Source organism: Molothrus aeneus, chromosome 6 (genome assembly GCF_037042795.1).
Source record: "Molothrus aeneus isolate 106 chromosome 6, BPBGC_Maene_1.0, whole genome shotgun sequence".
Classification (NCBI taxonomy): Eukaryota; Metazoa; Chordata; class Aves; order Passeriformes; family Icteridae; genus Molothrus; species Molothrus aeneus.
Genome location: NC_089651.1, coordinates 51,091,262 through 51,118,331, shown reverse-complemented (window position 1 = coordinate 51,118,331; position 27,070 = coordinate 51,091,262). Strand labels below are relative to the sequence as shown.

The following is a 27,070-nucleotide window of genomic DNA, read 5'->3' as shown; positions in this document are numbered from 1 at the left end:
ACACCCAATATTCAGTTTTGAAATCCACCCCAGGTTCCCCTTGGTAGCTTTAAGTGCTCCAGGAACATGAGTGCAGTAAAGCTCATTGCTGACACGAACATGCTTTACTCCTCTCCTCACACCATGATTACACAGCAGATTTTAGAAGGTGCTGTACAGATGAAAAACTTATTCTGCAATGCCATCATTACAGATGGCACATTATAGACACACATTATATACCAACCATGCCAGTAGCAGCTGCCACTTGACTGATTAAGACTTTCCAGACAGATTTGTCTAGCAGCCCTGATGAAAATTCCAGATTTTCTCAATTCCTTCAAGGTATTAAGGAAACACTTGGAAAAATGATATTCAACACATACTTACTCACATTCATGCATCTTAACTGAGTAGAAAAACCAACCATCCCCAGTTTTTCCAAGGCATACTGACAAAATACCCTGTGAGCTACAGGATGAGCATGTGGAAACACTTGTTATTATCACAGCCATGACACTTTGAAGGGATTCACTTTCTTCAAACATTTCAAAGCCTCAATATTTTTGCTGTTTCTGGTAATTATTGGATCTTCCATCCAGTAATTATTGGATCCACCATCTTCCATAGTGGATTCTATCCACTATTGAATTAGCAGAGAAAGGATCTCCATCTGCCCTTAAAGCTACATTATTGGTGACAAGCTGTTGTTAGGATGTGTTTTTAGTATTTGGCTTTGTTGACTGACAATTTGCAACCACTACAGAGTAAAGTCAAAATGCACTACCTCAATTCCACAGTGACCCTCTTCAAACAGGAGATAACTAAAATTTAGTGCAGGTTCAGCTGAGGTCCTGGCATTCTGTTTAGTTCACTAAAGATTTATTCTCTTAGCATTTCAAATCTGAGTCTGAAGTCCTCCTACAACCTTTTCAAGAAACACTCTCCACAAATAATTAGTATATTAAGTTGTTTGCATTTACTGACAGACCATAAATAGATAAAGTCTGGTCAGTTCTGCCTTTTAAGTTGGTCTGAGTTTGCCTCCTTTCATTCTGACAGCAGCAGAACCAAACGAGGTGTATGTACAATCAAACGAGCAGTAGAACATGTGGAATGAGTAAGCATGGAAATTTTTTGCCAGTTTTAAACCCACATTTCTACCACCCCTCATCTTCTCCTCCTCTTACCTGAACTCGCTCACAAATTGGTGGTGGAATGCAGGAACTCAATAGCACGCTGGGAATGGTGGTTTCAAAGTCAACTCTGTTGCTATTCTTAAATCCTGTAATTTCTTCACTGAAAAACCTTGAGGAAAACTCTGGAATCAATCAAGCAGGATGTTTTAAGAGCAAGGTGTGCCAATTATACTTTAAAAGCTTAAACAAGTTATAGCAGCTGCTCAATGCTTGTATTTATTCATACCCAGTATGGAATTAGGTACTTACAAAGCAAGACCTTTGAAGCTACTGAGTGTTGCTACTTACACTCAGGAGTATATTGAGTGCTACTGATTTGAGGCCTAGATGGAAACGTCTCTCTGTAATCAGATGCAATACAACCAGAGGCAATAACAGTTACAGTTCCCAGTTGGTCCTCAAATCAATATTTAACATAGCTTAGTCTCAAAATGTATGTTTAAAGTAACAGTTCAGTCCCTAATGTATGTTCAAGGATGAAGTACTGACACCTTGCAATTCAATAAATGACTTGATGACACAAGAAAGAAAACTTATGTGTAAGCCTAACACCATCACAGATACTGCTTAAGAAAAAATATAAGGTCAATTAGAACTAGACTGAATTAATTTTATTTCCTTCCAAAAAGAATAGACACTAATTTAACTGTATACAGAATTTAATTTAACTATAACTATACAAGTTTCAGTATATTGTCCTGTTCAAAAACTGCTTATATATAAAAGAAAAAATACTGCCAAAATTCTAACGCATACTTTACAATTAAATGTCCCAACTTTCTTTCTACTCCTAATAACCTCAGACTAGAGTTGCAGTGTTCAGATTAACTTATGTATGGATGAAAATTCCCTTGGTCTTAAGTGCAGTTTCTTTATTACCCATGTTTTTGCCACTACCACCAACAATGGACTCAAAATTAAGTTTTACAGTATCAGCAATGAAAACTTTGATGAACCTTTTAAGAAAAGAATTCAGAAAAAGATTAACAACACTTTTTACTGCATTAAAATATGTTACATGCCTCTAAAAAATAACTTATGCATTTCTCTGCATTTTTTTCTGTTTATTAATCTGTCACATTTTACTATAGTATCTGCTAAGTTTTCTTTGAACACTTGAACAAATGAGAAGTAACCACTCTTAGTTAGACCATCAAAATTCAACTCCATCTAGCTCTCTTAGAACTTCAAGTTCTTGTTTTGAAACAAAAGGTGTCCAATAAGGTTCCAAAAATTTTTATCATTACGCTCAAGCAAGTTAGCCAAAAGAAGAAACAGTTTCTTTTTTTTCCTGGTATGATCACCCAAACCCTACCATTCCTCCACTTTCTATTGTTACTGCATTTAAACTGCCAACATTCCTTACCTTGACTAAAAAAAGGTTTCCATTTAGTTATTTCCTGTACTGTTTTACCTAGTTGCTGTCCAGGCACACAGAACACTCCCCACTACACTGCCAAGTCTCCAAATCCATCGTTCCAGTTAATGGAAGTCTAGGTCACTCAAAACCAGAATTACAGTCAGCAATTCTGTTTAGATATACCACCTGATGTGGTATTAACTGCATCACAAATCACTGTAATTGAATGCAAAGTAAAGGAAACTTGAGTTTATTTAGCTTCCAATTTCTGGGAGGTAAGAGGAACTAGAACTGCTCTGGACAACAAAAGAAAATTGACTGCACTTACAGATCATTTTCTGCCAGATTCTTTCTTTAGGACCACTGTTTTATTGTTGTCCTTTCTATTACATGGGGGATGTACATATTATCAGGTGTTAATAAACGGTCAGTGCCTGTACAATACATTCTACAACTGAGCACCACTTTCCGTAACTGAACAGGCAAAGAAATTACACTGAACATCAGCATCTGGCAGTATTTCTCCAAAAAAAGTGACTAAAATGGGTTTAAATTGATTAACACTATTAAATCACATCTAATATTTGATACTACATGATTTCATTACAGCTATACGATACAATTATACAAAATGTGTTAACATCAAAGAATACAACCAAAATTAAGATAGCAAACAAAACCTATATAACTTTTCTTTCTTTACAGGAAAATACTTTTGAAGTATGCATGTAACTGCCCATTCTTTTAAAGAAAATCTACCGCAAGCAAGTTATCAACCTCCAGAAAATCACACATAGCATTACTACGCATATCCCCGAAAAGTGTACAATATGCACACTTGGAAAATACAAAATTAAAAAAAATTGTAAGCAACAGGTGAGCTTCATATTTATAAGAATGTGAAAAGAAGTCCAATTTTAGCACTGTTGTATAAAGAATTGTCTTTTCTGATGCAAGTTCATGAGCTGACCCGTCCTGTTGGGGCCACACTTTACAAAACACCGTGTTCTTGAAACGGGGTTACAGACCAAGGTGGATCATCTTAGCAATGTCACCTTCAAGTTTTCTGTGTGGTTTTTTTTTGCTTTTTATTTACTACTTATCAAAACACGTCCTTTAGTTTTGTAGGGTTCTTTTTAAAATTCTTTCCTAGAAACAATATACAAAGGGGAGGCGTATTTCTTTCCAATTGATTTTCCTGTAAGATGCTTTGAGTTCGAGAACGTTCTCCTCGACTTTCACTGGTTGTTTTTGGCCTTAGCGTGTGTTAAGATGTGAGATTTCAGGTTGGTTGATTGCGCAAACTTCTTATTGCAGCCGTCAAACGGGCAAACGTAGGGCCTGTCGCCAGTGTGAATTCGCACGTGTGTGCGTAAATTGAAGTCCAGTGAAAAACGCTTTCCACATCCTTCAAACGTACACTGTTGGAAGGAAAAAACCACTCTGTTAGCTAGTGGAACTCATCTCCATCACTGAGCAGAAAAACAGTCTTCTTTAAATCGCTAGACTGCAGAAACATGAAGCCAGAGGCTGAAAATTGTTCTGGGTGAAGCTCTGCAGGGATCCCCTCTGAACTGCACTAAAAACTGCAAGACTTCAGTATATAGTATATATACAATAACATATCTATTTTCAAAGAGGGAGATAAATGACCTCCAGCATGCAAGCAAGCACTTCCACTAAAGACACCTTCTCTGCATGTGAAACTGTACCTACACTGTACAACAAAACAGAAACAGGATTTCACATCAGAACTTCCCCCTCTGAGTGATGATTTGCAAAGATTTTCTCATTTTACCTGCTTTACTTTTAAGATGGGCTTGATATAAAAAGGACAGCACATTTAGTGTTAAATACTTATATTGACCACACAGAATATTCAGTGCATGCATTCAGTGCAAGCAAACGCCTGAGGACTGCAAATCAAGTTTCTGGAATAATTTATTTTAGAAAATAATCAACAACAAAAAAACCCTACATATCTTAAGTGTGTTCTGGGGAACACATATGTGTTCAAGACTAACTTTAAAGATTTATAGAGAGTATATGAAGAGGGCAGGGGACCTCTGGTGGCAGAAGCCCACATCATTCAATATAAAAGGAAAGAGATTCAGTGACTCCATCATTTTGTTGAAAACTGTTTAATAAACCCTACTGAAAATCAGTACTCTGAGGTAACTAACTGAGCAAGCAGCTCCAAGTCTCAGTTACCCACAAGCACTAAGCTGAAAAGATGATGAGGAGAAAGAGACATTTTCTTACTTCTCTAGTAACTGCAGACCTCATTTTTAAAGAGGGCAACTTTTACATCATATTTTGAAAGGTATCTCTCATGTACATCCAATTTACCAATTTCTAAGAGAAATCCATGTAAATAATTAAATGACAGGCTAATTAACTCAAGGGGACTCCCAGTTTTTCAGGTGCCTCATCTGATTTTAGAGGAGCCCTAGTTTGCCCAAGTCCTGTGGAAGGCAGGTTATAGCTGGAGTCTCCATGTTCCCAGGGTGGCGTGGCACTCGTGCCTGCAGGTGAGCAGTACCTGAAAGGGTTTCTCTCCGGTGTGAACCAGCTGATGCCGCTTTAGTTTCGAGCTCTCCACAAAGGCCTTGCCACACTCTGCACATACGTGTACTCGAGGGCCATGAGTGTGCAGATGCTTCCTCATGGCAGAGTTGTCCCTGAACATCTTTGTGCAGCCCTTAAAAAGAACAGTGAAACTCAATTAGTAGATAAGCTAGTTCTCATAAAGAAGGTTTTATCTGCTACAGTACAAGCATTTATAATGCTTTTATATCCTGAATACTTTCTTAATAGTTGGCCCTGAAAAGAGCATCCCTTACATTTACTTCTTAAAAGCAATATGAGAAAATCTAATCATTTGAAAAGCTGATAAAATAAAACCTAAACCCAATCCCAAACAAAAAGATCCCAAACCCTTTCCTCATTCATTATTGTGAGCCATGTGTAGTCAAATGAATAACAGGACAGTCTTATGGAGAAGATGCAGATTCTGACAGAAGTAAATGGATAAACCGAACAAAAGCACTTAACAGGTTTCAGAGGAAAAAAAAAAACAAACACAAAACAAAAATCCAACCAAAAAAACCAAAGGACAGAAGGAGAGTTCATGGATACCTATGGTGTACTCTTTAAAGTGCTATATTCTGAGAACTATAGTACTACAATATATTAGTCTTTAATATACCACAGGTTATGCCCTAGTACCAAGTGGTACGTGCACCATCTCCCACCATTCTGTCCTCTTCCTTCTCTGTCCTGCCCATTTCTGAGAACAAATGGAGCAAGAGGGTTTCCAGCACATAACAACTTACAGGAACTACCTTGTCCAAACTGGCGGCAGCAGCCTGATCACTACCCCCTTGGGACAGAGAGTGCCACTGCTGCTGCAGATTAAACCTACAAAGTGATACTGGGCAGCAGAATACAGAGTGAGTTAGTCCCAGCTCAATCCAAAAGCAGAAGACACATTAATTCAGGTTCAGCATCAAAAGTCTTAACCTGGGAGTCAACTCTGCATTGACAGAGGAATACCACTTTTGATTCCAGAGTATGCCTAAGCCAGCAGTAACTTGGGGCTCTATTGACATAATCTTTTTTTCACTTCTTAGTGACAATCAACAGATATCTATCATATGTTTTATAAATGTCTTCCTCAAGGCTCAAAATCCCTCATAAAATCCTATTAATAATCATAAATCCTATCTGTACTACTAGTGATGCTGTTTAAACTTATATAAGACTAGTCTGCCAACACCACTGTGTTATGAGGCATAAAATTTAACAGTACCTAAAGGACTGTTAAACTGCTAATCTTAAATTCTGCAGGCCCTTTTTTTTTTCCTAAATACATTTAAATAAGCTTTGTTTCTTACAAAAAGGGGTAAAATGTCACTTTCAGTAGTTCTCTCTTCAGGCACTAGAACCACTTTGGCTAATTTTGAAGTACTGTGCCACCATTCATGGCACATAGCAGAACTGGGTGGGGCAAAGCACTGCCAAAGTAAACAGACCATCAATTTTTTTTGCATTTATTTCTAAGTCCCTTCTTGCCTCTGAGAGAAGCAGGTACAGCTACAATATTTCTCTTTTGTTAAACTGAATTAATAAATGCACAAAGCCTACAAACACTACAAGATAGAAAATGGAAGGATAGAACATTGTTTTTCCCCCCCGTTTAGATGAAGTTGAGGCTATGAAAAAGTAAATCAAAGAAATGAAGGTAACATTCCTTGGTATAGTAAAAAATAACTGTTCCTGTATCTCTGCATACTGTATTACAAAAAAACACGACACTTTTAGAATGTGGAGAATTGGAAATCAATATAAGCACAAAGAGGAATTTGGAAAATTCCTTACACCATGGCTGTCAGAAAGTAGCCTTCTATTCATGCTCTCTAATGGATAACTCTAATAGCTATCTGCCCTGATTATTTGCTTAGGCTCACACTTATCTAGACCAGAAGTCAGCAAGATTGTGTTTGTCTTTTTTAGTCACAGACTAAATCAGCTAAAAGAAGCACTACAGAAGCTGGATAATGCAGTAAAGCCACAGGCTACCAATCTAGGTGACTGGCAACGTTTATTCAAGACAGAAGCTTCCTTGCTACCAGTGGATCAGAATCATATCTCAAGGATGCCTGCCTCTCTCTTTCATGATGATGCACTTTCCAGCTCTGTGGAATGCAATTCTGAGTCTTCCAATAAAGCTGACTTTGGCATCTGCACCATAAATTGCTGATTCCTGATCTAGACTCCAAATCTGTCATAGTTTCCAAGCAGAGGATATATAGATCTTAGGAACGTACTTTGAACAGCTTTCAGAACATTCTTTCAAGTATGTATTCTTGGGTGTCGGGAAATCACAACAGTAAAACCAGCATGTTAGGGACTGTGCATCATGGTTACCAGAAGATTAGGGATGCACTAACCTTAAGACAAGGAATGGGAATAATATATTATTCAGTGAAAGGTTTTAAAGGAAGCCTCTAGAGAATGACAACTAAAATACATTTAACTGAGTGTATACTATTAACAGTAAGATATTTTAGTTATTCATTCTCAAGAGAAAACATCAATACAAAATTCTGATCTACAAATTACTATCTACTCAGAAGCTGAGCACTTCACTTACTTTGTGAGGACAAGCTATCGTTCGTGGAGCATCATCTTCTTTAATTTTTCTTGGTTTCATTCTTAAAGATAAAAAAACAGTACATAAAATATTAGTAGAAACACATTAGTAGACAGCTCTTCTCCCCTGAGTGCCTACATAATGAGCACATTTTATCCCCCAGTATTACATGTGTCAATGGTATTCACTTTAACATTTTCAAAACCTTCATAAAAATATTACCAGTATAATTCAGCATTTGGAATGCTCTGCTTTCCAGAAGGACCTCTCAAATACAGAATAAGACATTTAATACAATCTTCTTAATCCTCTGAATATGTGGAAATTGAGATTCTTTTTCCCTGACATATGCTAATTGCAATTAGGAGGTTTTGTTTGAAAACTCCATTTGTGCTGTGCCAGTACCCATGTGGCCTATTTAGCTTCACTTCCTCTCCATCCATACAGCAGGACATGAAGGAGTATAGGTTCAATCATTCTGCAGTATTTTCATCACACAAGACTTCTAGAGAAAACTCTACAGAAGCAGGGAAAGCAGAATCAAGCAGGTTGTGGAATCTACACAGACAATGTAGACATCAATTTCAACCACAGAAATGGTAATCACTCTTGCTTTAAGGTATTGTGCACACAGATTCCACTCTTGGCAACTGACAAGCAATCACCAATTTACCCCTGGTCACTGACAGGGATCCTCATTTTATTTTATAGCCACTAGCCTCCACTGCTACATAAGGAGCCCAGCAAACTCTTGCTTGTACGTGTTAGATCTATTTTACCTACAGTAAGACTCTGTACAAAACCTTGAACAGTGTTATAACAAAGTCAGAAGAGCCAGATGTGATTCTGGGGATCTGCACTGCACTTTCAGCTGTCTTTATTTCTCAAACCTGTGGTGCTGTCTTCAAAAAATTAAAAAGAAAATGTTTATCTCCATCTAACTACAGCAGTAGGTGGGTACAAATAAATGGAACCCCATACAGCTGAGATTCCCTTGGGTAAGCAATGAGATTTTGCACATTCCCAAACCTTGCTGTGGAAGCAGAGCCAGTGTGTTCATGTGGGTTTACTGAACTGCTTTTCCTGGCAATACAGCACATGACAGTTATGTGTCACAAGGTGCCTACATATCATACCTGTAAGTTAATCCACAGGTTTGGTGGTATTCCCTAGTCTCAAACAGAATGAGTAGCTTGAAATTAACAAAATAATTTGAATTATCAGAATTCCAATTCTGGTACACACTCAATGTTCAGAAAGAAAAGTGTCTGTTCCTATCCATGACAGTATTAATCTGCATGAGTTCTGTTGCTGGAAACTGATATAAAAGAACAAGGTTGGGGGAAGAGATTTCTAATGCATATATGTACTTTTTTACATCCCTTTTAATTAATTTATATGAAAATACCTAAACAGCAACTCTTAAACACTCAAAAACTTCCCAAGAGCTGTAGGGAAAATAAACTGCCTCCATTCTGACCACAAAAGCATTTGGTTTCTGCAAGCTGAGTCCAGACTTCTTTGCTACTGTCACACTCTGGTGACTGAACTCTGCTTTCACCTGTTTCCTTCACATGGACTGCTTAGAGAAGAGGGTGAATTAAGGCAAGAGCAGTGAAAAAACTCCCTCAGAAGTCCTGAAGGTCTAGGAAAATCATCTTACAACTGCCAGTGGAGTGATATGTGATGGACAAGTCTCCCATGGCTCTGTCAGCTATCACTGGTCCCTGACTCTGAGTCCTTTCAGTACTGCAGATATAGCACAGTTCAAGTGATCATCTACAGACTAAAGCACTTGACAGCCACTTCACAGACAGCACTAAACCCCCAGGATTTAGAGGTTTATTTTGCTCTTTTCTCTAAGTGGGCACATGGGAAACTCTTACTTGCCTCAGCATCCCCAGACTACACTTGGCAGGTACAGAGCTATCCTGAAGAACACTACAGCCTCCTGCAGGGTTACAAACACATTTACAGATATTAACAGTGGCTTGGGAATGGGTGTAAAGTATTAGTGCTGACAAAGCTCCTCTTGTGCACCACAACCGGCAGTACAACTAAGATTTCAACAACTTAAGGGCAGAAACATTCTGAATACAGCAAACTACATCTGTTGCTGTACAGCAGTCTCCTCATTACCTTGATTTTCATTGTAACTATCTTTTTCAAGACTACAGACCAACTCAGTTGACCTTATTGATTAGACTTAATTTATATAATCCAACTGGAATAGAGAATGGTTGTGGTGTTTTCAGTTTACAGAGTCTCTTTGAGTAAAGTAGTAAAATACCTGACTCCAAACAAGTGATTGGGATTAACTGACTGACTGCATTCTCCAGTGAGGTTCCAGACTCAATAGTGCTACAGGTACTGAGCCTGTAGGAAAACACACACAAAAAGCTGTCTTTACAGTACCCCTACAGAAAGCCTTCAATTACTTTTAGCATGGGATTCTCCTTATTGTATCACTGTGATTTTAAAAAACAGTAAAAGGGACAGAAATGAGCAATTGTTAAAATGGTCACAGAAGAATGATTTGACAAGATGGGACATGAGAGAACAGTGTGTCATGATTTAATTCCATTACAGAACAAACATCCTTAGGAGACAAAGCCGGTGCCAAAACCACCTCCTTTTAATTCAATCAACCTGTTAAATGTTGGCTGAGTCATCCCCCCAAAAAACTGAAGCAAAAAAAAAAAACTTCCTAGGTCTGAGATCTGTGTCCCTTACACAATCAGAATGTGTAAAACCACTATTGTTCCAAAGTCTTAACTGGTCACCAGTAAAGAGAATGACTAGACCAAGAGAATTGCTAACAAGAGATGTGGCAAATAGCTTCAGTGGGCAGTGCGCCTGCATTTTCAAGCTTTGTGTTAAATCCTCTTCCTGACTCTTGTATCTTACCTCTGGTATTAAGTCAATCTTTGAGAAAGAAACGCTGCAACAGTGTCATCTCTAACAGGCTGTTGAGGTAGAGTGAGGAGGAAAATCCCCTGGGCCAGTGCAGGAAGGAAGCTTGAGGAACCAATTGCAGGTGAACTGGATGGTCAGACATGGGACAGACTGCAGCATCAATATACACCTTTTCACTTCAGTGTCTGAACAGGCATAGAACATGAATGTCCATCCAGGTCTTTTTAATGTTCAGGCTTTGTTTATAAATCAAGCAGTATCAGCCCAGTAGTATACTTGAACTTTTGGACACAAATGACAAAAGGTTTCAGTTAAAAAATGAGTAATTTTACATCTTCTCATTTTTAATGGAAGCACAGCAAGTTAAGCCTAAAATGTGGAACAAGACTGTACTTATACACAGGGTTCCGCAGATAGCCAGGCTTATGAACAAAACAGCAGCAGACAATGCAAAAGAAGAGATGGCAAACAGTGTCCAGGTTGTATCTCAGTGCCACAGGCAGGAGGAAGCTGCTGGGCTTTGTACACCTGGATTAAAGGCATGAGGGCATGAACACCACAGGCACAGCTACAGTAGATCATTGTGTCAAAAAATGTCATCCTGCTCACAAAGCTGCAGAAGCCATATGGACAATCCCTCAGAGAAGAATGTAAAGACTTACATATTCAATGTATTAGTAAAAAGGTTTTGGTCTTACTTTAAAATTAACTTTCTGCAAAAGGAGACCAGACTAGAATCTGTGCTGTTGATCTTAATTAATTACACTGGTGCAGGTAGCTCTTGCTGGTGGTGGTTAGACTTTTGGCTCCCACCCAGTAGAGCATCTCTACCAGCTCCATCCAAGTTTTCTTAGCCTGAAATATTAATCAAAAAAAGAACTCTAACAAATATCACTATTTAACACAACTACAGACACACACATTAATACTGGAGTGGAACTTCAGAAACAGTTGCCTTTGCAGAAAGTCAATTTACATGGCAAGACCAAAATTTTCATTTCTGCAGTGAGTTTACATTCATTGCACCGAGTAGAGGCAACTGCAAATCAATTAACTGTGACAATCAGGAAGGGTACCTTGTACCTTTGGCATCAAGTCACTGGGACACTGCAATTAAAGGCTACATCTAAACTTGCACTGGGGGAGTGGAGGGAGGGAATGGGTGACAGCAGAGGAAGCAGGAATGTGTGCAACCCAATAGCTTTACAGATGAGCTCCCTTATCCATGCATAAGGAAGACTGAGTGAAATCACACGTAATAAATCACTCAGTTTCTCAAAACAAAGAAAACAATACTGTGCTGTATCTGAAAGTTAAACCTAACTACCTCCTTCCATCTACACAGCTGAATTGAGAGTACTTCACCCTCAGAGAACCTTAATCCCCTCCCCAAATCCCTGTCCAACTCCATAACCTACAGACTTGTCAATTGATGCAATTTTAAAAGTCAGCCATAGAAATGGTGTTAAAGCTGGGAAGAAAGGAAATACAATTCAAATAACAGTATAGAATTACCCCCTTGCTCCATAATCTCCCTTTTTTTTTGCCACTGCTAAGGAGTTTTGTGTTCTCAGCTCCCTCTGTACATAAAGCTAATCTTAATAGCTTTATTCTCTCTCTCTCTCAGGCAGCTCCTTTAACACATCCTAGAGGTATCTGATGACCAGCAATGATATTCACCTGTGCTGATGGCCACCCCCCCTCTGCCTCCCAGAACAGTCAGAGGTGGAAGATATGATTCTCTCTCAGCAGTGTTACTGGCACTGCTGGTGTGTTCCCCTCATTCTGCCATTGCCCTTGTACTGCCCTGCTGAGCAGAACCAACTTGAGTGTCACAGCCCTGTGCTACTGCAAGAGTTTATTTGTGCTGAACAACTCCTGGAACTGGCTAGACTGGCTTTTGGACAAACAAGATGAAAGGGGAGTGGCACAAGGTGTCCTAGGAATCTCTCTGTGTACAACCCAAGAACAGCCAGTGTCTTACCTGCTTCAGTCACAGTTAGGAAGAAAACTGCTATAAGAAGTTCTTTCACTCCATGATTCTACTACTAGGTTTGTCCCAGTTATGAGGAATATCATATGTGCAAACAGGGACACTGTGCAGTGGGGCACAGAGCAGGAGATGTCCCCTCCCCTGCAAGAATACTGGGTAAAGCAATTGTCACTTTACTGCCCTTTAAGCTTCTCTGTAACAAGAACCATACAAAAGCATACACCTTATAAAGAGGCCTAGTCATAAATCTGGATGACCAGAAGGCTTTGTCACTTCTAAAAAGGGTGTCCTATTTCAAACTCTAATGCAGTTTCCTCTCCTTTGTTTTCTATAGGTTTGGAAAGTGGATGGAAAAGAAGGCAGTTCTCACAATGGCTCTCCTTCAAAAAACATACCAAGATCAGCAGAAAATAAAACTACAAAGAATAGTTTTTACCACCAGGACCCATTACTGTGCCAATTTCCCAGCTATAGGATATTCCTTCTTATTTCTTTGTTTTACTGATGTCTGTGTTCTGTCTTCAGCCAGTTCAGTCATGTATTTGGAGGACAAGAGGGAGGGACAGTGCAACTAGGGATATCCTTTTTAGTGGCTTGCTTTGAGGGAATTTGCCATATGCACATTCTAGAAATACCCCTGCTACATGCAGCTATGATTTCTTCACAGCTAACTACTGAGCTGTCATCAATTTAGATTTGGATGAAGTGATAACTGCCAGCCAGGTGTAACTTTTGGTCATCCATCTACACATTACTGAACATGTCGATGTTCTGACACAGCCTATTTATTCACAGTGTTTTCAATGGAATCATAGAATGCATAAAAGTTTTTCCAGGAAAAACTGTCAGAGTTCCAGCTAAAGGATTCAGATTCCTGCTACATGACTCAACGACATATGCTCTAAACCAGGCAGGGAAAGACAACTGCATCACAGGAGACACCACAACCCCTCACTCTGTGAGAGCCACCAAGCTCTGGGCACTGGTGGCCACTGCAGCTGCTCAATTACCACAGTTCTCAATTATTTTTTGAAGGGCTGCAGAGCTGCAAACAACTTCAAACATCAGGTTTGTCCCTGCATTACCTTTCACTAACTAGATCGTGATGAGAATACCAGAACCTTGCTCAAAACCTACCACTAGAATTCAAGCTTTTTCTGTTTAAGCTTAACCTCAGAACTTTGTTCCTAATAATCAATGCAAATATTTAAAATCAATTTATCCTTAATCAAAATAACCAGCATTTGTCATAAACAGTGGCTCTAGCCTGGTTCAGAGGAGGTAATTTCTACAAATGTATGGTGAGATTCCTTCCTACTTTAAGGAAAACAAAAAAGCAACCCTACATAACTTTCTGTCAACTACGCACAATGCCCCTAGTACACAATTTTACTAGCCAGTTCACACGTCCTTAGATGTGGACAGTCACAATTCTTTTTTCAAGCAATCTAAATACAAATTTGTAATTCAAAACCTTACAGGATGTGAAGCTACTTAAGTTTAGAAGCAATTTTCAACTTCATGTGCTGCTAAAAGTTTTCACAATACAGCTACTAAAAATTTTCTGAACTGTAAAGCAATGAGCAATGTTTGGCAATTTCACAGAGCTTTATACTAAACAAACACATTCTTTTAGCATGAAAAACTGTACTCCTTGAACCTCCAAAGCCAATTCCAACCATGGAAACCCAATTTTTTCTTCCAGCTTGCCATGCAAAGTTCCTAGTGATACTGCACACAGCAAGGTCAATAAGACAATTGAACAGCAGTCTGCAGATATCAGTACTTGAATCCATCTCATTAGCTAAGGAGTCCCTTCAACACACTTCTTTGCAGGAGGACAAGACCTCAACAAGAAATATTCAAATTCTAACACACCCATACTCATCAGTCTCAGAAGAATAAACAAATGCAATAATTTAAGACGTAACATACAACTGCAAGGCAAGAGTAAAAGTTTGACAGTCACCAATTCTGACCAAGAAACCAAATAACCTTTCTTAGAAAATGCATTAAATTGTCATGTATCTACAATTAAGCTATGAGAACATTTTTTCCCAGGTTTTGAGCAACTTGGGGATATTACTAAAGGTGATATCCAAGCAAGGTGCTTCCTCTGCCATCACACATTTATCTTCTGACTGAAACGGATTTCATTTTATCTGCTGTGGGAAAAGAGGCTGTACACATAAAACTGAATCTTTCCACTACATGCTACAAATTCCAGCTCTGGAACTTCCTAGAACATTCTGAAATACTATAAATATAGAAAAGTAGTTCTGACATGTTGCCAGCAGCCACTATTTTCTCAATAGAAATCTTGCTAAAACATTCCACAATATTCAGAAATATGCAGACACATCTGATAGAAGCAGCCTGGTCACTTCAAGAAACCCAAATCCTGACAACCATTTCAACTATTCAACTCAATGTGAAGACAAAATATTCAGTATTTGCATGGAGAATACCCTGCAAGAAACTATTTCTGCTTCCTAACAAAAGACAGCTATTCAGTACTTCAGTGTCTAATAGAACCAGAGTAAAGTTTTAGCATGCTTTAAAGTAATGGAGAACACCATTCTAAACACATGATGAGTAGAAATATGTAAGTAACAGTTTAGAATTGGAACACTATGTACACTCAAGTGTATCAGTTAAACATCTGCTTTCAAAAAAATTGTATGATCTCATCAGCAGGTCCCAGAGAGCATTACAGTAACTTTGATAAATGACAGTAATACACAAAAGAGTATCAATAGCTAGAGCCACCCATCACTTCAGACAGAACCCTGTTTTCAGCTGTTTGTAATGTGCTTTTATACATTTCCAGATCAGACAGTCTGAAGCAGGAAGCAAGCCCTACAGAACTATTTTACTAGGAGCTTTCAAAACTCATAGTTCAATGGCTTTAGTGAAAGTAATTGTGGGATGAGGCTGTGCTCTTATTCCTCCAGCACAAACACATTACAGAGTAACAGGACAAAACTTGAAAAAAGCAGAAAGATCAAAAAGGTGAAACAGGAATAAATGCACTGAACACCAAGATCCAGCTAACCAAGAAGCCAGACCACGTAGCAACTACCTGGAAAAAGGTACACTGTCTCTCTCTACTGGATAGTAAGGATAACAACATGTGACTGTCCACCTGCTCTGAGTGTCAGAACCGTGCACCCAAGCTCTGAAGAACAGCCAGCTCCTACAAAAATGAATGTAGCTTTACACGTGTTTTGCTTTCAGGAAATATACCAGGAAATACAGAGGAAGGTTAATTGAAAGTATTGATGATAAGTGATTTGGATAATGTAGGGATATATGGTTTAATTATTTAATGAAAAAAATTTAAAATGTCAAGATAAAAAAAATGAATGCATAAAATAGGATTTAAATATTCCTAATTCCTAGTAAATGATAAAATAATTAATATGTCCGGCAACCATTACACTATCTGTTGTCTAGAGGCAGATAGTGCACCTTTCATGAATGGGGTCGAAATGAATGTGGCTTTACACACGTTTTGCTTTCAGCTTGGGGAAACGCGGCAGCAGCAGCCGTGCTCAGACAGCTGGAGACAGAGCAGGACGCTGTCCCTGCACCGAGAGGGACACAGGGGACGGGCGCAGCGCAGCCGAGCCAGCCCAGGGCGGCGCCTCCGCGGCCGCGGGTGCCCTCTGGCGGCCACGGGCTGCCCCGAGCGCCGGCACCGGAGCGGGGCCCGGGGGCGCCGCCACCGCCCCGCCCCGCCCGGGCCGCGCCACCTCCGCCTGAAAGGAAAAGTCACCTTGGCACTCCGGTCAGCCCATTGACACGTAAACGAGCGACAATTCTGACTCACCAGAGAAAATCCAACTGCAATTAACAGTGGCACTTGAAAGGGCAGGACACGTGATTTAAGATCTTCAGTTTAAGAAGCAGGGGAAAAAGAACAGGAAGTGGCGCTCCCAGCTAAATCCTGTAGCCTTACTATTTTGTACTGAACAATCCCAATGCAGCACTTCACTCATTGGATCCTTTGGTGCTCAGGAGTTAAAGGCTACTCACATTACAGAAATATTCTGTCATGTAAAATCACAGAACTGTTGGGCTTGGAAGGGACCTCTAGAGACCATCTAGTCCAGTCCCAAGGCAGGGTTACCTGGAGCAATGAGTGATGCAGTCTATCAATGAATGTATTTAGGTCCTGTCTTACCTAATGGAACTGGAGACTGGAAGACACTGAAGAATCCACTGCTGAATATAAAACTGTTGTTTTAGTTCAGAACAGAGTAGCTGATGCTGTGTTAAATCCCTTGTTTTAGAAGGTAATTAAATGGAATTATAAACCATACTATATATACCATTTTGCCTAACAGTTTCATCATTTAACCAGTGAAAAGATCAAATTTTAAACCTCCTTTCTTTCTACTTACCTAGCAAATTCAGCCAGTTGCTTGGGGTCTGAGAGGTCAATGCCAGGTATTCCACCAGGAGGAAGTTTCTTCCCTGTCATGTACTCTGAGTAATCTGGAGGAGAATTCTCTCCAATGATCTGCTCTTCCACCACCGTTTCATGGTCAATATCCTTTTTATCATCTGAAACACACAAAATACTGAATTCAATACACACTAATGATCAAAACAGCATACAATTTATTAGGCTACATCTCAATACAAATTCACTACTGCTGCACATTTAAAAGAATACACTGCTCTTCCATATTTCCACACTAATTGTGAAGAGCAAAAAGACATCCATACAGTTACAGCCTGAAGAACACAGAAAGAATACAGTGAGTGAGGAAAAAAAAAGCAGAAATTGCATATCTATTTTAAGCACAAACAAATACAGAAATTAGTAGAACAATCCTATAAATGTTGGCTGCACTTGAAAGATAATGTACTTTTCCTGAAATAATGTCTAAATATTGATTTCCCTTAACCTCTTCAGGACTAATCTTCACTATACCCACGCTGATACTCAGCAGCAGTCCCTAACTTTGGAAGCCTATCAGAAGAGCAGCAGACACCTACCCTAAGGCGTCAGGACTACTGATCTTTACTTCAGTCTGCAGACTTCCCTGACCTCCAACAGAAGTGTCATAGAGACAAGAAATTTAAAAATAACTGCTGATGGGCTTCAGCAGCTGCCTGTAAAATTAAGTTTTTCTCACACTTGCAGACAGATCTCAAAGAAAGCAACTCAAATTGTGTGTCTCTTTCCCAAGGGGGCTTCTTCCTTCTGTGGCAAGGGCCATCCTAAGCCCTTTCCCACTCCACTATGTAAACAGCAGACTGGGATTATTCAAAGCTTTGATCTGCAAGCCAGTTAAGATACTCTTGTTTGCTCTAGAGCTCCTCCTATGAATTTGTGCTCAAGGACTGCAGTGAAATCAGGTGGAAGACCTGCTGTTGCTGTCTACTCACATTCATACCTTACAAAACATTGTACCATGCATTCTATCTCCTCTTGCTATTTTATAACAGAAACTGGGAGACACAAAAATGAGAGAGAACAGAAACATCCATCTATGTTCTTCACTGCAGTGTTCACAGCAGCAGAAAGGAAGACCCAGCACCTATCCTGTTTTCCACCCTCAAATACACCTGGGACAACAGAGGTATATATGGCTGTAACTACTCAGCTCTATGTAATGCAACTTGACAGTACTTATCCTACTATGTGAATGGGGAGAAGATTCTGGAAATTGTTTTATACACAGGAGGCTACACAAAAATAGCAGGAAGTTTTATTTTACAGATATTGTTTAAGCAGTGGAAACACAAGGTGGCAGGACAGAAATAGTATTTCACCAAATAAAAAAGATAGGAAAACATAAGGCAGAAAACAAAAGACAAAATGTTTCGGGATTTTTCCCCTAAACAGAAACACAGGAAATAACATTAGTCATTACTCAGTAACTTAGCTAGGGAAGAGAGAACAAGACAAGCAAATAAAAGAAATATACCAGACACAAATTTCTATTCAATTTGTAATGCCTGCTTTTAATGTTTGCCACCAAGCTATTTCTAGAAATGTTACTGCTGGTTTGAGGCTTAATCTGATCTACCAGATCAAATAGCACTTCATGTATATTCCATGGTGGAAGAGGAAAACAGACTCCAACGCTGCAAAGACAGAAGTGTAAATAAGAAAACACTATCTGCAGCATTAAACTCAAAGTAAACTACAAAACTGACTATTGACCTTTTTAGTTGTCCACTCACCACCACACTACCTTTCAGTCCCTACCAGTGCTTTAAAAAAGCAATTGAATTTACCTCAAGTGAGGATTATATGTTAAGTTTTACAGCAACTGAAGGAGTTACAATTCAAGTCAATAAGCCTCTAGTTTGGCAACAATTTGTTCTTTCTAACAGAAGCTTGAAAAAAGACTGGGAGCTCAGAATGGCACAGAATTGTTGCAAAGCTAAAGGTGACACTGTCTCTACACTGTAGACTGGAATGAGATCAGCTGCCCTCAACGTGGCCATTTCAACAGCTACCTAGAACTTGCAGTTTGACTGTTTGATGGCATTCATAACACAGACAAGTTTTCATTTCCTGCCTCACATCAGATGAGTCAACTAGGAAATTCTGTATACATTCTTTAAGATGTTCTTTCCTTCCCTAGCACAAAGGTTTGCTATTCCACAGTGCTTTCTTGCTATTTGAGGACCAAACTGAAAGCCAGCCTTCAGTGGCTTTACTTCTCAAAAGCCTGCCAACAGAAGTCAATTCCACAGCTATATAATTCCACAGACTACTGGTGCAAAACACAAAAAAACCTATAAACATATTGCTTGGATAGAATAAAACATAAGATAAAGTACTGTTTAGTATATTAACAGTTATATGAAAATAAAAAAACCACATTTTCCTATAACAAAAAACTGCATCTCTAAAGCAGCACACACTTCCAAATATAAATTTAAACCAAAACAATAAAATACAAAACAGTTACATTGAAGTGTAATTTTTGGCTAATATTTCTGAAAAAGTTGCAGCAGATTTCAGTACCTCTTTAGTATCATGACCATCCTGTGACATTGTCAGGTCATTGGGAAAACAAAACAACAACACAGCACTCATGCTCCCCTGCACTGAGAGGAGCACAAGGGGACAGGGCCAGCACAGTGCATCCAACCCCAGGGGTTTCTTTTGAGAAACCTCCCCACTTTTTTGGAGGAAGTCTGGAAATGGAAACATTTTACTAATGTCCTCTATGCACAAATTTACTTTATTTGTGATGGCCTATCAACCTGGACTAGGCAGCTCAAAGTCTGGAGGGTAAAGTGCAAGCAAACTTTCACTCAGGCTGAACTGATCATTCTCACTGCTAACTGGGCAAGTTAACTGTTTGCTGGTTTTTGTGTTCAAGTAAGTCCTGATGCCCACTACAGGCAAATTACCTCCCCCTTTTCCTCTCCTGAAGCATCACAGAATGAAACATACTGCATCCAAAGCAAAGCAAAACACAGACACAACCCTGAAAATACAGTGACATCTCTGGATGCCACCCATACGAGTTATATACAGACAGAACCATGGAGGCAGTCAGGTAAAGGAAATTAACTACTATGTATACTGTCTGATCTACTTTGTTTTGTCCCTTAAAACCACCTGAGAGCAGAGCAGACTCAAATATAAGGCATTTGGCTGAAGCACTATTCTTATAGATCCAATGCAGCTTTCTGTAATGAACTTGGAACACAATTTTAATGGCCTCCCCCTACATCCTTCCATGCCAACTTGCATTAAGGTCTTGCATTGCTTACTTAGTCTAAACTGGGATGTTCTAGGCACCTTTTCAGGACATACCCTAACACACCTTCACGTTCAGTGTCCTTCCATCTGCATGTCTCTCACTGCCCCCTAAATATGGGCAATACACATATGGAACCCGATCCACTAAGACCTTCCAAAGCAAGTATGTCAAACATTCTTCTACTAACATCAGTGAAAATTCAGTGTTTAGCAGTTGTGTCTTTTCACTACTGGTGAAACATCCTGAAGTTTTGAGAGAACCAAGCCCAAGTATTGAATATAGTAGGAAGAACCAAGATTACTGGAATCAAACTAGTGACTCCATGCAACAAATCAATAACAAATCATGGTAGAATCTGCTTCCCAATAACTGACTGATCACATCTTGCTCCTATTACCACAATTTCTCCATCTCTTACAGCCCTCCTATTACACAGAAAAATCCACCCACCTTGGAATCCCATTATTTAGAACATTTCTTGACTTGCAGCTGACAACTCTGGAACTCCCCGTCTTACTAAGTTGACCCTCTTAACTCTCAACCCAAGAAGCTCGGTCATTATTTTTTCCTCTGTTTTATTCTTGATTTTATCTAAATCACCAAATCTCTGGCCATCCTCCTCCTCTATTACTGAGCAGGGAGAACTATTGTTGTTCAATCAGTTTTCATCTGAGGAAAACAGGGTGCAAAAGAGAACTTTCGAGATACACCTGGTAGCAAAGCAATGACACCTGATCCTACAGCTTCCTCCTCAAGGCACCAAATTAAGACATTCTACTTAGCCACTAAAAGGATGAACATTTAAGCTTAAAATATGATCACACAGTTAAACACATTTGCTTTTAGGAACAGATGAAAAGCAATTACAGGATAAAGGATGTATTCGGCAGCTGTGCAGTACCAAGGCACTGTGGTAACAGCTTGGTTATTGCTACCACATTGCAATCTCCTCAGGCAAATTAGTTCATTGGTCATGTTTGGAAGCAGAGAACTGTAATTAGCTTGTTAAATAATACAGTTATTTAGCAGACACTTCTGAATGTTAAAATTCCATTTTGCACAGTATGTCATTTTTTAACCTAAACGGCTGCTAGGTTACTTTCCTTCTGACGTGCCTTGCACACAGATGGAGAACAGGTTCTTCTTTCCCTGTGTCACCCATCTCTTATTTCACACCACTGAGACATGAACTGACAAAACCAGTGCATATATCAACAGTCATCATCTGACTTCAGCACTTATGGGACTGTGCTGAAGCACTGTGACCTTCTGAATGGCCAGCACAGGAGTGACTCGAGTGCCCCAGGGAAGGATCCAGCAGCAAGTTAGTTAATTTGCTTCCTAGCCCACCTTCAGACTACAGTCCTCTGAGTCATTTTAGATGGTGAACCACATTCATGTATTTCATTTTCAAAACTGAAAATACATTTAAAACAAACACAGAGGACAGTCTACCTTATCACTGGAAAAAATGTCAGGCAGATTCAATGCTTACAGCAGAAGCTTGTATCATTGTCTTAATCGGAGTCAGAAATACACTGTCATCTTAATATTTTAAACCAGAGAATCACTTTCTGCCTCCATTATAACAAACTTTGTAAGAAACTCATTACCTATCTGTCATTGCAAAGCATTTTGGCCATCCTTGATACAGCCCCACAACTGAACTAAGTGACTCATCTATCATTTATACTACATAAGACAACTGGTCAGACAGCAGATGGTTATTTTTCCCACCCCTGCAATCTGATCAAGTAAAATGAAAACCTTTCTATTTTTTGAGTCATTGAAAGTTTAACAGATTTTGAAGAATTTTGAAGAATCTTCAAAACCCAACATAAACTCCCAAACTTCCAAATAAGGATCCACAGCACAGGCTTCCTGTATTATCAAAAATAATTTCCAAACCATACATGTAACTTCTGTGTCTTTGTCTTTCCCATCTAGGGATGGGACACTTGAGCAGTTTAACATCTGTGGGCAATATTTGGTTGTGCTACTTCAGTTTGCAGACTATGCTTATGATAACAGTTTAAGCCAACACCTATTTCAGCTTTGGAAGCTTGACAGAGGCATTCCTAGAAGATGTACTTACACTAATCCATTTTTTCGCCTTTGAATTTAAGCCCCAATTGCTTGAAATTTCCAGCATTTGGTGCAACCAGCATTTAAGCACCACCTTCCCAAATGTTCCTGCATGCAAGAATCAGTTTTGCAAGCACCATCTGACAAAGTGATTTCTCACGATCCTTCCCCTCCCCCTTCGCTATTGTGCACCCAACCTGGAAAAATTCACTAAAGACAATGATTCAAGCTAAGATACAAATAAATTCTACTTGATAAGAACAATTTTTCTAGTACAAACTGGAGTGTCTCACTTGGATTACATGCAATTGAACTACATGCAATTTTCTGATTCATGTATTTGATATAAAGTAAACACACTACAGGAACATGACTGAACTATCCGCCATATGCCCTCTTCAACCCTTTCAGAAATATGCCTTCATTCACTTCTTACTTTCATGAACACATGAAGAAAGACAAATAATTGTATTGTTAAGAACTGAAAAGCTGATCTGAACTAGAACAAGGCACTCATGTTTCAAACTAAACACTTTAATCATGGGTCACAAGTTTGATGTCACCATAGATACCAAGGTGATAAGAGAAGTTATGCTAAGTCTAAATTGTTGCCAACAACAGTGCTGCAATTTCTAAGAAACCACATAACAAGACAAGGATTCAGTAGTCCCCTTTAGTCACATTGCTATATATTTCACAGATTATTTCTACACATTTCAAGAGGAGCTACAAGACATGTTGTACGAATTTATGGAAAGAGATTTATGATTGGTTAAACTTAGTACCACCCCTGTACAAGCTAATGTAGTAGCACCAGCAAACAGTAACAAGGAATAAATTCACATTGTCTTCCCACACTGTAGTGAGCAAAGTGTCCTTCTTCCCAATTCAAAATCCCATGCACAGCAATATAGGGCTCACTGTTTTACCTTGATGCATGGCCTATTTATCACTTGTCTTTTGATTAACTTTTCATTTAGCTTTTAAAACTGTCAACTGAATCAGCGTGCAAGCAAATCTTTATGTCAAAATACAGATTCAAACCTACTATATTTCTTCAAAATAAAGTAGTTTGATTCTTTAGGGAAACTTTAGAACTACCCTTTTGCAAGCCAGTGATTCTAGGCTTTTTTGGCCTTTATTTATTTTGAGGTTTTTGGGGGAAGGTACTCAGGTTGGGGTTTTTTTTTGGTTTGGGTGTATATCCCTCTGCCCCAAGTTTTGTTTCTTTTTCAATTTCTCTGTCAACGATTCAGCCTCTGATGTTTCAGGAAAAAAAAAGGCAAAATAAATTTTTTTTAAAAAAGAAAGGAAAAAAATTCCCAACATTTGACCACATCAGACCCCTTTAAATAAATAAGCTGCATATGAGGTGTAAGAGCCTGTCCAATATTCTCAGTAAAACATCACAACACTCTCAGCTGAGCAGGTTATTACCAAGGCTGTTTGAAGCTGGCGGGTGGTGCCTGCATACACAAAGGGAGGGGAGGTCAAACTTTTCCCTATGTATTTGATTTTGCCTTTGGAAGGGCATTTTTTGGCAAGTAAAGTCAGACTAGGTGTTCTTTATTCTTCTGCATCATGGATATAATGGAGTTAAATGCAGCAATGCAATTCAATGTCCAGTAAATTATAAGTGGGTATCCTTCCTACTGAGCTCCATGGTCATGCTCCTAAACAAGAAAATCACCAAAATCAATAGGGCTACCCCGATATAAAAGCTGTGTATGTGGGAGGAGAAGCAAATTTATTGATTATACACATGCTTCACTTTGGCCAAGTAATAATTAGCATGCAGTCCTAAGGAAGCATCCTATCAGGCACTCTGAATTTCTGAGTGCAAATGCATGCTAGAAATTGTCAATTGATCTCAGCGAGGTCCTGGATCCTGCCAGCTCATGAGTCATACAGCCACTTGCATTCTGCTACCTCCAGCAGCTTCCACAAGCCAGCAGACTATATTAGTTTGTATTATCTTTTATCTTTCTTGGATGGTCAGTTCTAATAAAACTACTAGCAAGGGAATTTATTCAGTTTCATACAGTGATATAGAAGCACACAGAACACCATCCTACTAAATAGGATATGGAAAACTCCATCAAGAAGAACTTCAATCAAACTCACTGGGTTGTCACCTGACATGCCAATAGTGTCAGATAACTCTGTGAAACTTGCTAAAGTAGTCACCTGTATATAAAAAGAGAGCAGAAATCCATACCACTGTGCTTTCCATCTTTTCAGGCAGGAGAACTCAGCCATCCAATACACCTCCCCTTCCACACTGCCCTTGCTAATAACTTCTAGTCATTTGCAGGCATCACAGAATACAAACATTTTCAACTACGTCAAAAGCTTCAAGAGCTTCAATCTTACTAGACTCCTTCTAAAAAACTCGAAAGAGCACAAAAATTATGATATGCAAAACAGATTACCAAGTTACCGTTCCAAAAACACCCACCAATTTACACATTACATGAACTGTATTATTCGACCTCTTTTTTTCGCATTTATGTAACATATGGACAGAACTCTCATTACAGAGCACAGCTGCCGGCAATACATTTTTGAAAAAATTAAAAAAAGAAATAAAGTAGGCAGGGTAGGTGCATGTCAGCTTTACTCCAAGCCCCACATATACTAAACACCTTCACGAGATTTTACTGCCTTTAAAAGACACTCCTACCCCCCCCCACACACAAAATCCTGAAAAAACAGAATCTCCCACGACAAGGTCTCCCTGTGCCTACTTAAAAAGCTTATTTAAAGCTTCAGACCTAGTCGAGGAAAAGCCCGACGGTTTCCGAGGGCCAGCCAGACATTGCCCCTTTGCTGCCCGCGGCTCCCAGGGACGGAGGTCAGCTCCGGGGCCGCCCCTCCCGGCCGTCACCCCCGGCCTCTCAAGGGCCGCTTGTTTGCGGCCGCCCCCTCCGAGGCGGCGGGAGGCGCGGGCAGCCCCGCGGGGGCGAGGAGCCGCTTCCCCTCGCCGGCACGGCGGGCTCCGGCCGGGGAGGCCCCACCCACCGCAGCGGGCCGGGGCCGGCGGCCCCCGGGCGAGCTGTACACGGTATTTCGGGCTTCGCCGTCCCCGGGCCGGGGAGCCGCGGGGTCGGGGCGGGCGAGTTTTCGCTCGCACATCGCGGTCACGGCCCGGCGCACACGCCTCACCCGCGGCCGAGGGGCGGGAGGGACGCGAGCGGAACGGCAGGCGGGGAGCCGGGGAGGGACGGCGGGACGGGACACGGGGGAGAAGGAGGACAGAGGGCGGCGGCGGCCGGGGGAGGGGAGGGAGCGCGAGGGGCAGGCGCGGAGCGGGCCCCGCGGGGAGCGGCGGCGGGGCGGGGACGGGGGGAGCGCGGGGAGGTTCGCCCCGCACCCCGCCTCCCCCTGCTGCAGAAACTACGCCATTGCGGCCTGGCCCGGGAGCCGGCGGCGCTGCCGCCCGCCCGCGCACCCCCCGCCGCCGCCATCTTGGCGGCCGCCGCCATGTTTGCCTCCTTCCCCCCGCCGCGGCCGGGCAGGAGCGGCGGCGGCAGCGCAGACCCCGCCATCTTTTCGGGGAGCCGCCATACTTGCCCTGGCGATGAACATGGCGGCGCCCATCGCACACATCAAAACATGGCCTCCCTTCAAAACAAAACTCTCCCGGCCGCACCGCGCGGCCGCCGGCGGGGCCCGCGGCCCAGGGAGGGAGGGGTCCGGCGCGCACTTACCCGAGGCCCACATGGTGACCGAGAACTCCCCCTCCAGGGTCTTGATCTGCACCTGTTTCTGCTCCCATTTCCTGCCGCCGCCGCCCTCGGCCCCGCCGCCGCCTCCCCCGCTCAGGTAACTCTTCTTGCTGCTCTTCTTGCCGCTGCCGCCCTTCTTAACGCGGCCTCCTCCGCCGGCCGAGGAGGAGCCCCCGCCTCCGCTCTTGCTGCCGGCGGCGGCCACAGTGACCAGGGTCTGCTCGATGTACTCGTCCTCCCCGGCGGGGGCCGGCACCGGGATGAGGATCTGGTCCTCGAACCCGTCGTCGGCCCGCAGTCCGTCCGAGTCGTCTCCCCCCACCACCTCCTCGCGGGTCTGCACCAGGATCACCTCCTGGTGGTGGTGGTGCAGGTGGAGCTGCCCCCCGCCGCCGCCGGCCGCGCCGCCGCCCGCCCCGCTGGGGTCCCCGTCCGACACCAGCGGCTGTAGCGCGATCATGGGCTGGTGGTGGTGGTAGTGATGGGGCGGGTGGTGCGGGCCGCACTCCTCGCAGCACTCATCCTCCTCCTCCTCCTCCTCGTCCTCCTCGCCGCCCACCACGGTGGTCTCGATGGTCTCCACCGGGATGGTCTCCACCTCGATCTCGTGCAGCTCCACGATCTCGGCCGGCATCTCTGAGCCGTCCGTGGCGATGTACAGGGTGTCTCCCGAGGCCATGGCGGGGCGAGGGGAGGGAAAGAGGGCTCCGCGGGCGGCGAGGGGGCTCCGGTCCGCTCCCCTCGGCGGATGGTGGGGCTCGGGCTCCTTTCGCCTGCCCTCCTTCTCCTCCTCCTCCCCCTTCCACACAAACACCAGCGCCTCGCAGCCAGCGACAGGCAGGGAGGGAGGAGGGAGGGAGGGAGGCAGCACCGCCAAATCCCGGCCGCGCTCCCTCGCGAGACTTCCGCCGCT

General features: G+C 41.6%; 1 protein-coding gene across 1 annotated transcript; it reads right to left on the bottom strand.

The window, feature by feature from the left end:
- Nucleotides 1-1,767: 1,767 nt before the first annotated feature.
- YY1 (YY1 transcription factor) lies at nucleotides 1,768-27,070 on the bottom strand. Its single transcript, XM_066552010.1, has 5 exons — nucleotides 26,140-27,070; nucleotides 17,009-17,171; nucleotides 7,694-7,754; nucleotides 5,081-5,239; nucleotides 1,768-3,959 (listed from the first exon to the last, which is right to left on the bottom strand). Exons 1-5 carry the CDS (start codon nucleotides 26,834-26,836, stop codon nucleotides 3,777-3,779), a joined length of 1,263 nt encoding a protein of 420 aa, XP_066408107.1. The 5' UTR covers nucleotides 26,837-27,070; the 3' UTR covers nucleotides 1,768-3,776.